The sequence below is a fragment of the Neomonachus schauinslandi genome, chromosome 2, assembly GCF_002201575.2.
Source record: "Neomonachus schauinslandi chromosome 2, ASM220157v2, whole genome shotgun sequence".
NCBI lineage: Eukaryota > Metazoa > Chordata > Mammalia > Carnivora > Phocidae > Neomonachus > Neomonachus schauinslandi.
The window spans coordinates 191,905,364-191,921,219 of record NC_058404.1 but is presented as its reverse complement, the minus strand read 5'-3'; the positions used below and the strand labels follow the sequence as shown (position 1 = coordinate 191,921,219).

General features: G+C 43.2%; 1 protein-coding gene across 1 annotated transcript in view; it reads left to right on the top strand.

Moving 5' to 3' along the window:
- Positions 1-13,166, top strand: part of BST1 (bone marrow stromal cell antigen 1) — a 26,142-nt gene extending 12,976 nt beyond the window's left edge. Inside the window, exons 7-9 of the mRNA XM_044912777.1 lie at positions 2,505-2,591; positions 6,057-6,116; positions 12,571-13,166. Coding sequence (XP_044768712.1) covers positions 2,505-2,591; positions 6,057-6,116; positions 12,571-12,676 — 253 coding nt within the window. The 3' untranslated portion in view covers positions 12,677-13,166. The remainder of the gene's footprint in view (positions 1-2,504; positions 2,592-6,056; positions 6,117-12,570) is intronic.
- Positions 13,167-15,856: the final 2,690 nt, after the last annotated feature.

Genomic DNA, 15,856 nt, shown 5'->3' with positions numbered 1-15,856 from the left:
GAGCCGAAGGCAGTCGCTTAACCAACTGAGCCACCCAGGCGCCCTTTTTCCTGTCTCTTAAACAAGAGATTAAATTTGCAAATGACTGGGCGCCTGGGTGGCTCAGTTGGTTAAGCGACTGCCTTCGGCTCAGGTCATGATCCTGGAGTTCCAGAATCGAGTCCCGCATCGGGCTCCCTGGTCAGCGGGGAGTCTGCTTCTCCCTCTGGCCCTCCCCCTCTCATGTGCTCTCTCTCTCTCTCTCAAAAAAAAAAAAAAAAAATTTGCAGATGACTTACTACATAGTAATACCAGGATCTGCATTTCTCTTCCTGGAAGACAAATTTTACTTATGTTGCATAAAGAACAAACAGTGTATATTATTTTTCGTATTTCTGTGGGAATTTGCTCTTTGTCTAGAAATTATGCTTGCTTGTTGTTTTAACGTTTCTGTCAGAGACAGCTTGCCCTTTGAACCTATCTTTAGTGAGATAAGGAAATTGCAATTCAACGTTATCTTGGACCAACATTTCTGCTACAGCCAGAGTTGATAAAAGGGCCCAGAGCACATGGTTGTATGTTTGTGCCAGAGTGGAGTTACGGGTCATGAGCTAAGGAAGTGAGGGTCCTGAACTGCTCAGATTTTAGGGGCAAAAAAGAACAACTTATAGACAAAGAGCTAAAAACAATATGGCTGATACCTGATTGTGGTTAGCATTGTTTTAGCTGCCATTATAAAAAACAAATAGTAAAATAATCCATTGACCTCTATATATCCAGATGTCCTGAAACCCCCACATCATTGCTTCCTGAAAATTCTCAGTAGTGAGCTTGTCCTGGAGAAGGACTTCATCCCAGATTTTGGCTAGGTTCTAAAACATGATGTCACTTAACCTACCCTGCCCTCATCATTCCTGTAATGCCTAGAATTCCACTTCTTTTGTGAAAACTTCCTCCAGTCACTCATTTCCACTCTGTCTACTCCCTCTCTATTAGTGTTACAGTGGGGAGGCTGTTTCTCTTTTCATTCCAGGTAACCTGAGGCAGGGCTGCCGGTGACATGAATGCCACATCTGCTTGCCAGAGCTGCTGGTATTCGTGCTGTTTGCCCCTGCTGAATTATGGCCACAGGAGGGCAGGACTCCCAGCGGGGGAGAGTGTGGGGAAATGAACACTCACATGGTGACCGGGTGGGCAGCAGAGAGTGCTATTTGGCACTGCCTCTTGTTGGAAAAGAAACAACAGGCCCAATTAATAATGTAACCTTGTGTATCAACTCTACTTCCATAACAACAACAAAAAAGTAACAGTGGGTCCCAGATGGAGTCAGTTCTCCCTGCAGTAGCAAACCAAGTTTCAACCTCTCCCAGAAATGTGACCTTTCAACAGTCAATCTGAAATTTCCTGATCAGCCACAGCGAGGTCATCGGCACACTAAATCCTTGCCTCTCCCTTCCCCCCAAAGAGAAGGTGACCTGGCCTGAAATAATCCTTTCTTTTCTTTTGTTAATAACTTCCTTGTCACACCCTCCTAACGATACAAAGCCTTCCATTTCCAAGGACTTCTCAGAGCACCTCCCTGTGTACTAGGAGGGATGCCGCTCTATTCCTGAATCATTGAATAAAGCCAATTAGATTTTCAGATTTACTCAGTTGAATTTTTGTGCTTTGACGCTATCAAGGAGCCTTAAATTGCATTCAAAACCTTAGTGCCAGAAAACCTACTTCCAGGAATTTATGCTAAGGGAATAAAGAATTAAAGGATGTGTTTGAAAATGAAGCTCCAACAAGGTTAGTTTTAGTGTGACTAAATATATAGGATATATTTCCTATATCCTATATTTTGATATAGGAACCAAACTTGATCATCAACAAGAGGGGACGGGTTTTATGAATCATGTTCTGATTATGTAAGGGAGACCATGCAGGAATTTAAAAATAACAGCAGAGAAGTATATAGAAGTATACTTGTGCCAAAGCAGAATACAAAATGCATCGGACAGCAGAAGCCTATTATAGTTTAAAAGTCTCGTGGGAAGGAATGTATTTCAAACGTTTAGAAGGATATACACCAAAATGTTAGCAGCACTTGGCCCTAGTGATAAGCGATTGGGGTGATTTCTTTTTCCTTGTGTTTATTTGCATTTTTTGCTAATTTTTGACTTGTATGTTCTTGTTTTCATTTAAAGCCTAACCTAACACACACTGTATGGTGAGCACGTTGGCAGCCCTGTGCTGGCCTGGGGCGCGTCACTGAGGTGCGTTGCTGGGTGGGGCGCACTGCGCATGCGCCAGACCAGGCCCTCCCAGTGCGCTGGACCCGCAGACTTTGGAGCTCAGCGCACGGTCTCCTGGGGTACCGCGGGTTCCCCGCAAGCGGCAGTTTTGGGGTTACTGTCGCGTATTCCCTCAGAAAGGAGAATAACCCGGGAAGCACGTGGTCATAGGAAATTTTAATTCACCCCGAAACAGCTTCCTTTTTTTTCCTCCTCCTTTAATTTTACTTACATGTTTTTATATTTTAGGGAATCCTGTGGAGAAGGCACTGTGAAAATCCTGGAAGAGAGACTGAAGAAAATGGGTTTTCAGTACAGCTGTATTAACGATCACCTGTAGGTGGTATATCATAATCAGTGTGCAATTTCAAAGGTGGAGCAGTGATTTTGGAGAGCACGGGGCTGTTGAATGTGTTCTGCTGGGATCAGCTCTAAGGGCCACAGGACTGTGCCTTCTGGGCTGTCACTGGGTGTGAGGGCTGGGAGTGCCTTCTGGCCAGGGCTCCGCCTGGGTCCCACCCACTTTTGTCCAGAGTCCTCTTTAAAAGATGCTACAAGGACAAATAGAAACCCCTTTTCATTTGTGCATGTCCTGTTTCCCCTCCCTTGCTTCTGGCAGGTGAGTAACCTGGGAACAGGCACTGTGGTCCCTTTATCTTTGGATGCCACGGATCCTTGCCCAAGATAGACGCTAGGGTGGGTTTGCTTAAGATTCTTACAGAGAAATGCATCTTAACAGTAGACCAATAGGAAAATAATAACAGCTACCATTGATTGAGCACATTATGGGCTAAGTACTTTATGTACTTATAATCAGGTGTTGCCTGCAGGCTTTCCTGATTCTTGGAAATTTAAGATTTTATTTATTTTGGAGAGAGAGCGCATGCGTGTGAGTGGGGGGTGAGGGGCAGAAGGAGACAGAGAGGGAGAATCTCAAGCAGACTCCATGCTGAGTGAGGAGCCCCACGCTGGGCTCCATCTCATGACCCTGAGATCACCACCTGAGCTGAAACCAAGAGTCACACCCTAAGCCACCCCGGGGCCCCTGATTCTTGGAAATTTAGATAAGTTAGGCTGAATCCCTAAGTACCATTGAAAACCCTCCCCTGCCCTGGGAACTCCTTACCTTGCTGCTTCCTGCTTTTCTCCGCTTCAATGCCTAAGTCTGCAGCCCTGCTTGGTTCCTCAGGGTGGAGGTGCAACATTGCAAGGACTGGGTCGCTTTCTTGAAAATTCGTGGGTACAGCAGAGTGGAAATTCCATCTGCAGTCTTGTCCAGCCCCGACGACCATCCAGCTGGCTCTGCCGCACTATGCCTTCTCATGAGCTCTGTGGGCTGGATAATCCTCCCAGCTGAGCAAAGCCCACTGGAAATATGGGTTGCTCCCCCGTTTTGCCAGAAAAAGAGCCCCTCGAAGCTGTTTTTCACAGCTTGATGCTGTATCAGTGTACCCCTCTGTTACTGTTAACGCTCTCAGGAAGCTCAAAAGTGAGGTGTTACCACCCTCTATTAAAAACAAAACAAAGCAGGCGCCTGGGTGGCTCAGTTGGTTAAGCGTCTGCCTTCGGCTCAGGTCATGATCTCAGGATCCTGGGATGGAGCCCTGCATCGGGCTCCCTGCTCTGCAGGAAGCCTGCTCCTCCCTCTCCCACTCCCCCTGCTTGTGTTCTCTCTCTCGCTGTGTCTCTGTCAAATAAATAAATAAAAATCTTAAAAAAAAAGCGCAAATACTGTTTTTGGAAACTATAGACTATGTACAGGAAAATGCACCAACCATAAGTACACAGTTGGATGAATTTTCCCAAGTTCAACACACAACAACATAACCAGCAGCTCAGAGTCTCCTCTCATCTTCCCTTTCAGCCTTCCTGCCTGCCCACAATAGTAACCTCTCTCTAGACTTGTCTTAGATTCCTTGTGTCTGTTGTTAAGCTTTATGTAAATATCCCTTTTCCGCAGATGGGTAAATTAAGGGTCAGAGAGATTAAATAAGTTTTCCAAGGTCACCACTCAGGGACAGAGCTGAGTTTTGAACCCAACATTGTATGGCTTTGAAGGATGCTCTTTTCTTTCTACTCTAGGACCCTTCCTTTCTTAAAGCACCAGGTTGTATTTTATTTTTTTAAGACTATTCAAATTCCAGTTAGTTAACATACAGTGCAATATTAGTTTGAGGTGAACAGTATAGTGATTCCACATTTCAGTACAACACCCAGTGCTCATCACAAGAAAGCACCAGATTTTCATAAATTTGCCTTAAAAGGCAGGTCTTTGCTAAAGCAGCTCAATGATGGGGAAAATTGTGCCTAAAAATTCCACATTTAGGACCACTTTACTTTGGCCCAGGAACTCCCTTGAGGAGGCTGTCTTTGTAAGTCATCAGGCCACATGTGGTGACCCAAGCCAGAGCCCAAGGTGTCCTTCCCCGCTCACGGCTGTCCTAGGGGACTCAGCCTGCTTTCACTTGCTCTAGTTGTCCCCACCTGCACTGCCCTTCGGGGCTCTTCCCTTGCAAGCCTGGCTCAGCTCCCCGTCTCCCTCTTCTTTACTGCCCATTGGGCTCCAGTGTTCAGCTGGGATTTGTATTGCTCCTGGGAGCGCAGAGGAGATAACGAAAGGTCTACCTTGGGAGAGTGACCAAGGTTAACACACCAACCTCCTCCCCTAACAACCTCTTGCCCCACACAATTCAAGTGACGTGTCTCTGTCCTGTGGCCGTCAATTCTCCCCAAGATTCTTGCACATTTTGGCCAGCTCTTCTCTTTTCAGAGCCTCTCTTGCCTCCTGGTTGATTTCTGTGAGCTCTGTATTGAGCCAGACTCCATGAAACTCAATGACTTTGGGGGTTGGGGGCAGAAAACAGCAACAACAAGCTATTCTCATAACAAATACCTGCGTAGTATAGACTTTACCAGAGAGTAGTCAAGTCCTGGGGAGCAGTAAAGCGAACAACGCATTTCCTGTTTTTCCAGAGTCCCTTCCAGCACCTGGCCAGGAGAAAGCCGCTGTTGGCCTGCCTCCTCCTTAGTGCCCAGTGTGCCGCAGCTACCTGGCTCCTCTCTCTCTTCTGCTTTCCCTGCCCTCCTGGGACTCCGCATCTTCTCCCTCTACTGGGTAGCTTCTTTGCTGAAGCCTGGGTACTAGCCATCACCCGTGTGCGTCAAGTCCAACTTCCTGGCCAAAGACCTCATCAGGAGGATTTTCCAAGCAAGCCTGTTCCATCCTTACAGAAGTGGTTCCATGCTTGGGCTCTGGCGTGAGCCTGCAAGGTTCAAGTTCAGCTCCACAATGGCTACTGTGTGTACTTGGGCAAGTGACTGATTAGCTTTCTCAGCTCTAAGTTGGAGATGGTAATACCCGCTCCATTTGGTTGTTGAGAGGATTCAATGACATGGTCTGTATAAACATAATCAAATTTCTTGGTACATAGTAAGTGCTCAATAAATGCTAGTTAATATTTCTTAAAAGAAATAGTTTGTGTGGGAGCACCTGGGTGGCTCAGTTGGTTAAGCATCTGCCTTCGGCTTGGGTCATGATCCCAGGGTCCTGGGATCAAGCCCCGCATCGGGCTCCTTGCTCAGTGGGAAGCCTGCTTCTCCCTCTGCCTGCCGCTCCCCCTGCTTGTGCTCTCTCTCTCTCTCAAATAAATAAGTAAAATCTTAAAAAAAAAAAAAAAGTTTGTGTGTTCTTCAAGGTCAGAGACTTTGTATCCCCAATACTTTGTAGACACATCATAAAATGTTTGATGAGTGAGAGTCATTTAAATAATCCCTTAAATATTCTTTCTTTTCATTCCGTAGACCAGTGAAGCTCTTAAAGTGCGTGGACCACAGCACCCATCCTGACTGTGCTTTGAATTCGTAAGTAGATGTCTGACCCAACCTCCTTGCTTCCCCAAGATAACCAGGCCTTACCATTGACAGAACGCCGATGAACTGCAGTATGATTTAACACCCACGCCCTAAAATAATCTGGCTGCTGAGTAAGGTTTGTGCTTCTGCGCTTCTCAGTCTCTCTGAGCTGCTAGGTCGCTGCAGGTTTGGAGAACATATGCCCAAGTGGGCTGACCTCCTGCCGAGCTGGCAGAGCAGAGCCTGTCATGCTGCAGTGGGTGCTCCCTAACGTCCATAGGATCCATTCTTCCATCTACAAGGGGCAGAACATTAATCAGGGCTGCAAGCCAGACACTGTGCTGTGTGTATTACGTAGAATATTTTGTCCATTTTTATAACTAGTCCATTAGAGAGAGAGAGACAGACACAGAAAGAGAGAAGGAAGGAATATGCAGTTACCTACTGGAACCAGCCTGGTCATCGCCCCCCCTGGATTACTGAGTAGACCCTAATGAGTCTCCTTGCTTCCACTTTGTCCCATCCCTCATGGCTTCTTTGCAACCCAGATGCTAGAGTCAGCCTTTTATTTTAACTGTTTATTAGGGAAACTTCCAAACATACACATAGAGTGTAGTTCTTCAACCATTGAGTCATGTGACTCGTCTGCTCACAACTCTGCAGTTGCTCCCACATCCCTCTCAGAGTCAGAGCCAAACAGCCTGCCCCGGCCCATTTCTCTCCTCTTCTTTCCTGCTCCTTTCCTCTTTCTGCGCCTCAACCATAGTGGCCTCCTGGAACATGCCAGGCATGTTCCTGCCCCTGCGCCTTTGCCTGCAATGTTCATTCTGCCTGGAAGTCCTTCTCCTAGCTGTTTGTGCGGCTAACTTTCTCACCTACTGCATTAGCTCCTATCTTGCCTCCATGAAGTTATGGTGATCTCAGTATTTGAAATTACAGCCTGCACCGTAGATGGCTCTGTGAAACCCCTCATGATGTTCTATTTTACCTTTTTATAGTGTTTCTCATCCTCCAGCTTCTTTGCTCAATAAGTTTATTCTTTACTGCCTGTCTCCCACATGTTAGAACATAAGCCTCAGAAAGACAGGAACTTTTACCTGTTTTGTTCAGTGATGGATGTGTCCCAGATTAGCATGTAGCCTGCAACCGGGTAGGTGCTTAGGAATGAAGGAATGAATAAATGAATGAGTGAATGAACAAATGATTGGTTTCTACTCTGAGGAGGCATTTGGATTTGAGACAAAGAATGTCTCAATTTGGTCAGGCAGTCGAAAGGAATGACAAATGTCCTACAAGAGTTGGAGACGTGTCTGGTGTGTGTATATATATATATATATATATATATATATATTCCAGGTTTTGATTGCAAGAAACGGAAACCAATGGCTCACTTAGGTGGAGAAAGGGCGGAATAAGGTTGTTGAGAGGATTTAATAGGTAGGCAATCCAGTGAGCTGAGGACTTCAAAAAGCCTGGAGAGGTAGATATCCATAGTGTTACAGCATAACTTAGGTCTTTATGATTTTACTCCTTGTCTCCTTAAGCCAACTGTCAGCTTTATACAGATACAGATCATGCCCATGGCACCCTACACAGCCATTCCTGAAACAGGCAGGTGGTGCCACCCTGGCTCCCTGTGCCTCAGTTTACCTCCTGTACTGCAGGAGGTGTCAGGTGAATGAGGGTGTCTCTCCTTACCTGTTGCCAGAACTTTCCGGGGACTTCGGGCATGTCAGGCTTCCAGCCTGGCAGTCCTGGAGTCATCATCCTGTTTCTTTCCAGGAAAGTGGGCAACTCGATCCCCATCAGTGATGCTGAAGGGGTTAAGTGATCTCTTAAAGTCCCTTAGGACTGGCTAGAGCCAGAAACAGAACCCAAGTTTGTGTGTCGAGTCCTTGCTTTCCCCACCAAACCATACTGCCTCAAAACGTCACTGTGGCTCACAGCACAGCAGATAAGGGATTTAAAGTACCTGATCTGCTCTCTACTTTGGGCATTCTTCCAGCAATTGTTGCAAAGATTTATGTATGACAGTTCTTTCCCCATGCCACTGAATGTCAAGAAGAAAACCCTCTTTCTTTTTTTTTTTAAAGATTTTATTTATTTATTTGACAGAGAGAGACACAGCGAGAGAGAGAACGAGAGAGAGAACACAAGCAGAGGGAGTGGGAGAGGGAGAAGCAGGCTTCCCACTGAGCAGGGAGCCCAACGCGTCGGGGCTCAATCGCAGGACTCCGGGGTCATGACCTGAGCCGAAGGCAGACGCTTAACGACTGAGCCACCCAGGTGCCCCAAGAAGAAAACCCTCTTTCACTCTTGGCAGGTTTTCTTCCACTTTCTTTGCCCTGGAAGGAATTTTACTGATCTCTTTTTTAAACAACTTAGCTAAGAATATTGATAGATGATTTGCAGGAGACGATCCCCAAGTGGCAAATATGGAGAATGATTTCATCTTTCTAGTAATAATGAGATACAGATTTAATGAGGTGCAATTTTCACCTCAACATCTTGGACATACCTTAGCCAAAAATAGCGAAAAAATATTTTAAAAGTGTTATTCAATGCTTGATGCTATTGTAAGTTTATAAATTGCTCAGGAGAACAATTTGACAATATGTATCAGAAATTATAAAAATATTCACAGTCTTTGGCCTAAGTCAGACCTTAGGGTATTTCCGGTACCCTCTTCTAAAAAAAAAAATTTTTGTTTGTTTGTTTTATTTATTTATTCATGAGAGTCAGAGAGAGAGATAGAGAGAGGCAGCGGCAGAGGGAGAAGCAGGCTCCCCGCCTAGCAGGGAGCCCGATGCGGGACTCGATCCGAGGACCCCGGGATCGTGACCTGAGCCGAAGGCAGACGCTTAACCATCTGAGCCACGCAGGCGCCCCCCGGTACCCTCTTCTAAAGAAATGATTCAGAATGTGGGCGCAACCTGTATGTTCAAAGATGTTCATCACAGCATTCTTTAAAATACTGAATCCAAACTGTAAGCATTGGGAGCTGGACCTAAATATCCAATGAGAAGTGAGTGGTTACATCAAAGGATTACATTTACTGGATGGAATATAATGTAGATATTGTATGTAGATTATATTTCCATAAAATTGGGGTGGGGGACAGTGGTAGGAATAATCATACGGCAATGGAAAAATTCTCATGAACAATTCAAGTGAAAAAATATGTAGAAAACAAACTTAAAGGCTTATAGGCTCTAGTTTTGGCCAAAAATTCAGTACAATGATAATCTACTGGATTGGCGAAGATATGAGAAAACAGATGTACTTATGTTATTAAAATAAGGACTCACTTTGTCAGTCAGGGTCAAGGAGAAACATCAAATCTCTTATCTTGGTCTGCATTCTCTGTCCAAAATGAGTTGTCCCTTCTCCCCCCAACACACCCCAGGACACAGAAGTGGGAATTCCAAGCTCCACTTGCTTAGGGATAATGGAGTAAAGGACTTTTAATCTGCAAAGGTTTAGAATGGAACAAACAGCTGTTTATATAAATCTAACTCATGTTATTAATAGTTCTGTGGTAAGTTTAGGAACAACTTACAGTTTTTGGTATTTAATTTATTTGCAACATTTTACAGAATTTAACATATAAAAATAGCTGTTGGAATAGCTCTTTGATTCCAAACATATCAGATTGGGATTTTTTTGTTGAAAGTTATATTTCAATAACATAAGTACTTAGATTTTACTAAATTTTTAGCCATGCTCTACCGACTGAGCCAGCCGGGCAACCCCCTAGGTTTTTAAATAGAAAAACATGATTCATAAATTAAATAGACAAATGTATGGAGAAATAAAGTTTTTGAATTTGTAAGTTTAATAGCTAGAATTAATTTTTTAAGCCAAAGTAATTGCCAATAGTGTTTTTTTCTTTGCATGAAAGCTGCCCTCAAGCACAACCTCACATAAACAGGAAAAGTTTATGTTAAAATGTGGCAAGTAAAGGCCTAGAACATGAACCCAGTCATGAAAAGCAAAGGAAAACAAAACTGTGTGTTTCTATTTGTGCATGATAATGGACATCAATGATGAAATAGGTCTAAGGACATGAACTCCAAATTGCTCTAAGTGGTTACTTTTAGGAAAGGGAGTGAGAACTGGAAAAGGATGGAGACACTCAGTATAACTATTTTGTTCTGTAATATTTTATTTTTCTAAAAGAATAAACATAGGTATGCCTGGATGGCTCAGTTTGTTAGTGTCCAACTCTTGATTTCAGCTCAGGTCATGATCTCAGTGTTGTAAGATGGAGCCCTGTGGTGGGTTCCGCGCTCAGTAGGGAGTGTGCTTTCCCTCTCCTTCTGCACCTCAGTGCTCTCTCTCTAAAATAAATAAATAAATCTTTAAAAAATCTTTTTTAAAAAGAATAAGCATAACTATACCCTTATATTCGTTAATCATCTTAAAGCAAAAAAAAAAAATCAATTTTGAGCAAATCAAGTCTGAGATTATCTGAATCAGAAGTGCAATTGTAGAAAATGTCCAGCAGGAGGAGCCCTAGTACAAATGTGTGGGCTGCTTAAGATTCTTCTTTTATTTAAGAAGATTAAATAAGATTAAGAAGATTCTTCTTTTATTTATTTATTTGAGAGAGAGAGAGAGAAAGAGAGAGAGCGAGCATGGGGGTGGGAGGAGCAGAGGGAGAAGCAGGCTCCCCGCTGAGCAGGGAGCCCAACATGGGGCTGGATCCCAGGACCCTGAGACCATGACCTGAGCCAAAGGCAGCCTCTTAATGGGCTGAGCCACCCAGGTGCCCCTCCTTTATTTTGTTCTTATTTGAGTGTAGTTGACACACAATGTTACATTAGTTTCCAGTGTACAACATACTCATTCAACAGATTTATATATTATGCTATGCTCACAAGTGTAGCTACTATCTGTTAACAAATAAGTCTATTACAGTATTTTTTTTTTTAAGATTTTATTTATTTGACAGAGAGAGACACAGTGAGAGAGGGGACACAAGCAGGGGCAGAGGGAGAGGGAGAAGCAGGCTCCCCTCTGAGCAGGGAGCCTGATGCGGGACTAGATCCCAGAACATGATCTGAGCTGAAGGCGGACGCTTAACGACTGGGCCACCCAGGCGCCCAAGTCTGTTACAGTATCATTGACTATATGCCCTATGCTGTGCCTTTTTTTTTCTTGTGCCTTCTTCATCCCTAACTGGAAGCCTGTATCTTCCACCCCCTGCATCCATTTTGCCCATCCTCCCTCCCATCTGGCAACCATCAGTTTGTTCTCTGTATTTACAGGTCTGATTTCACTTTTTATTTGTTTTTTTATTTTAGATTTTACATATGAGTGAATCATATGGTATTTGTCTTTCTTAGTCTGACTTATTTCACTTAGGATAAGACCCTCTAGGTCCATCTATGTTGTTGCAAATGATAAAAAAAAAAAAAAAAAATCTCATCCCTTTTTATGGCTGTGTAATATTCCTCTGTGTGTGTGTGTGTGTGTGTGTGTGTGTGTGTGTGTGTGTGTGTGTACCACATCCTCCTTATCCATTTGTCTATGGATGGACATTTAGGTTGTTTCTCAATCTTGGCAATTGTAAATAATGCTGCAATAATCATTAGCAAAAAAAAGGGTGACCAGCAATCAAATGGAGTCCAAAACCACAGGATAAATTTCCAAGCCAACATTAGATTGTTTCATGATTTTAAAAAATGTATCTTTTAATTGGTTTTTAAAATTCAGTAATTTCCGTTTTAAAAAATCCAGTCAGTGGTCAGACTCTATTTGCTATGGTCGGAGTCCATTTTTTTGGCCAGATCCTCTCTTGGTGTCTTAACGTCAAGATAGGTTTTTCCTTACTAGTTAAACTCCAGTGATACAATGTCCATCAGTACGGAGGTTGGCTAGCTTTATGGTATATCCATACAGTAAGAATCCATCCATGAGGAAGAATGAAGTAACTAATATGTTCAACAAGGATATGTGTCCAAAATCTGATGTTAGTTGAAAAAGGTTGCAGATCCATTTGTGCTTGTAAAAGGGTGCATGAAGGTGTGTGTAGGTGTGTGCACAATGTAAAGATAGGTGTCCTTCCTCGGAAGCCAACTCAAACCGTCAACAATGATTCTCTGTGGAAAGCAAGAATGGGGAGTCTATGGAGCGCCTGGGTGGCTCAGTCGGTTAAGCGTCTGCCTTTGGCTCAGGTCATGATCCCAGGACCCTGGGATCAAGCCCTGCACTGGGCTCCTCTCTCAGCAGGGAGTCTGCTTCTCCCTCTCCTCCTCCCCCACTCATGCTTGCTCTCTCTCTTTATAAATAAATAAAATCTTAGGAAAAAAAAGAATGGGGAGTCTAAGACACTTTTACTTTTCACTTTATACTTTCTGTACTATTTCATTTTTTCTGCAGTGTGCATGTATGCATATTTTTGAAAGTAGGCGCCAGACACCAATACTGAAATTTTCTTTATTTCCTTTTTGATTTGCAGGGCAGCAGCATCTACTCAAAGGGAAGTCCCACCTCTCTGGGCAGAACCTGGTGCCAGCCATATCATTCCTTTCTTAGTGGCTCTGGCTTCAGCTGTTCAAATGTAACTGGAAACTCCGCTGTGCAGCCCTAACCGTCCACCAGCCCTGAAGCCTGCCCTTTGCACATTCCTCCTTCTTGTTCTGTGCATACCAGGTGATTCCATTGTCTAATGAAGCTCCCTGCTGGGAAAACAATGTCCTGAGAGGAGTTTTCAATGATACACATGCTCCAGATTTCAGAGACAAGAAATTCATCTAGTCCTATTGAACAGGTTAAAATTGCTGCATTAGAATTAAAGTGAGTTATTAGCTTCTTATTTCATAATGGTACAAAGCATTGAGATCCAAACTATTGCTGTATAAAAAATATTTTTAGGAAATTCTAACAGAACTAAATTCTGTATTTTTTCTGTATTTTCCCTTATCCTCAGTGGGGCACACTGCTTGCTTATTGATAGCTTAAGATATATATACACTATTGGCGCGAGCCAAGCTACTCATGCTGTTTGACAAGGTCCAAGTATGGGGGACGATCCTGAAAACAGGAGACTCCACAGCTGGCTCCTGCTATTCTGTTTCATTTTGTTTATGGCAATCTTTATAATTGTGGGAATATTTCTGGGCTGGCTCCTGCTATTCTCTTTCATTTTGTTTATGGCAATCTTTATAATTGTGGGAATATTTCTGGGGTTGCATGATAAAGTGACTACTCATCTTAGTTACGCCTATCTAAGCAATCATAATGAAACTAATTCCACGAAGAATTGGTTTCTATAGAACGAAATAACAAGACGGTCACGCTCTGTCTAGCACCTTTCTCTTTGCGTACTGTTTTTTAGTTTTAGCGAAAGTCAATAAGCAGAAATCAGTAAAGGTCATGTTAATCATTACAAAGGAAAAATGAAAGAAGGCTATGGCTGTAATCCAGAAAATGACCTAAGATTATCTCGATAAATTGTAAAAAAAAAAAAAACAACATAATCACATGTTACGAAAGTATGGAAAAACAAAAATATCCTAACATATAGATAAAGTTCCTCCGAGGCTGTCAGGAGGAGATGCTTGCAACCTGATCCTGTGTCTGTGTCTCCTCATTCGCCGACGCCGTCCTTTCCTACGAGAGACCCACCCCGGCTGGAGCTGGACTCCGGCACACTATATAAATGTATACATATATATTGGCATGCAAAGATTTATGTATAAAGATGTTCATTTAGGAGTGCCTGGGTGGCTCGGTCAGTTAAATGTCTGACTTTGGCTCCAGTCATGATCTTGGGGTCCTGGGATTGAAGAAGGAGTCTGCTTCTCCTTCTTCCTTTCCCTCTGCCCTTCCCCCCACTCTCTCTGTCAAATAAATAAATAATTTAACTTAAAAAAAGTTGTTCATTTAATGGTTATATATAATGGGGAGGGGGAAGAAACTCACCATGTCCAATAATAGGGAACTGTCTTCATGTGGTTTGGTATATCTGTAGAATAGAATATCATTCAACTGGTAAAAGTCATGTTTACTAACCCAAATGTCCTTCAGCTGGTGAATGGATGAACTGACTGTGGTACATCTATACAGTACTCAGCAACACTCTCTATATTTACCGATACAAAGTAACCAGCTATTGGTATATGCAGCAACATGAGTAACACTCAGATGCACTCTGCTAATAAAAGAAGATAGACCCATAGGCTACATACTGTATTATTCAACTTCTATAACATTCTGGAAAAGGCAAAACTGTAAGAATGGAGAATAAATCAGTGGTTGCCAGGGATTAGGACTAGGGGGAGTGGTAACTACAATGGGGCAGTGTGAGGGAATTTTTGGGGAGTGAGAAACTGTTCTGTATCTTGACTGTGGTGGTGACCTGAATGTCTGCATTTACCAACACTCAGAACTCAAAAAGAGTTAATTCCTCTGTATGTAACTGAAATGTTTTCAAAGAACATTTAATCACATAGGAAAATGTCAACAATAAATAGAAGAAATATGATATAAAACCTTCTAAAATATAATACAAATTTAACAAATTCTATTATGTTTGTGTATTTGAATGACATACATATTGTAAATGAATGAAAGGAAACGTAATAAACCCAAAGGCAGAGCAATGGTCCCTGGGTAATGGTCTTTTTTTTTTTTTTAAGATTTTATTTATTTATTCATGAGAGACAGAGAGAGAGAAGCAGAGGGAGAAGCAGGCTCCCAAGGAGCAGGGAGCCCGATGTGGGACTCGATCCCAGGACCCTGGGATCATGACCTGAGCCGAAGGCAGATGCTTAACCATCTGAGCCACCCTGGGTAATGGTCTTATTGGTGATTCCTGTTGTTGACTTTTGGCTTTTGTATTTTCCAGAGGTTCTCTAATGAGCATGCATTACATTTATAATCAGAAAAAGAGAAATATGCACACACATACACACATGGATATATCATATATGTGTGGTAATTTGACCCGACACAAAACATTTCCAGAAGACAAAAACAAAACCTAAAGCTTGTCACAGACACTTCTCTGTTCTCCTTATTTCTTTTCTTACGTAAAGCAAGTGAGGGAGGTTCAGACATGAGAACTCACTGATTCTGATGCCCCAGCAGCCAGAAACAGGCAGTGGGAGCTGTCTCCCTTCCTGTAAGGCCTGTAAATCTCCATAGAGGAAAAGAGATTGCCCAAAGGTGGAAGAGCCGTTCCTCAAAGGTGCAGCCCTGAGTCCAGAGCTCTTTCTCCCTTCTTCCAATGGCTCTCATCTCTAGGTGAGGCCCTCCTGACAGTGCCTCTACTGAATTTTTGTGGGCACTTGACCAAATATTTGCTCTAAAGTAGGAAAACTGCAGCTTGATGATCACTGTGTATAACATATACACACATAACATAACCCCATGAATATCTAAAGAGGATCTCAGACACTGCTCTTAGAAGGCACAGGCCTGCTTAGAGCAGGAGAGGAGAGGTTCCTCCTCTCTCATCATTACCCCACCCTTGTGGCATCCACAGGCTCACTGGCCCTACCCTGGTGCTCTGGCAGGAGAGACCAGCTAACTCCCTTGCCCACCGTCATCCGCTACCTTCATTATCATCACCATCATCATGACCATAGCTAGTATTTTTTTTTTTTAAAGGTTTTTTTTTTTTTTTTTTTAAAGATTTTATTTATTTGAGAGAGAGAGAATGAGAGACAGAGAGCATGATAGGGAGGAGGGTCAGAGGGAGAAGCAGACTCCCTGCCGAGCAGGGAGCCCGATGCGGGACT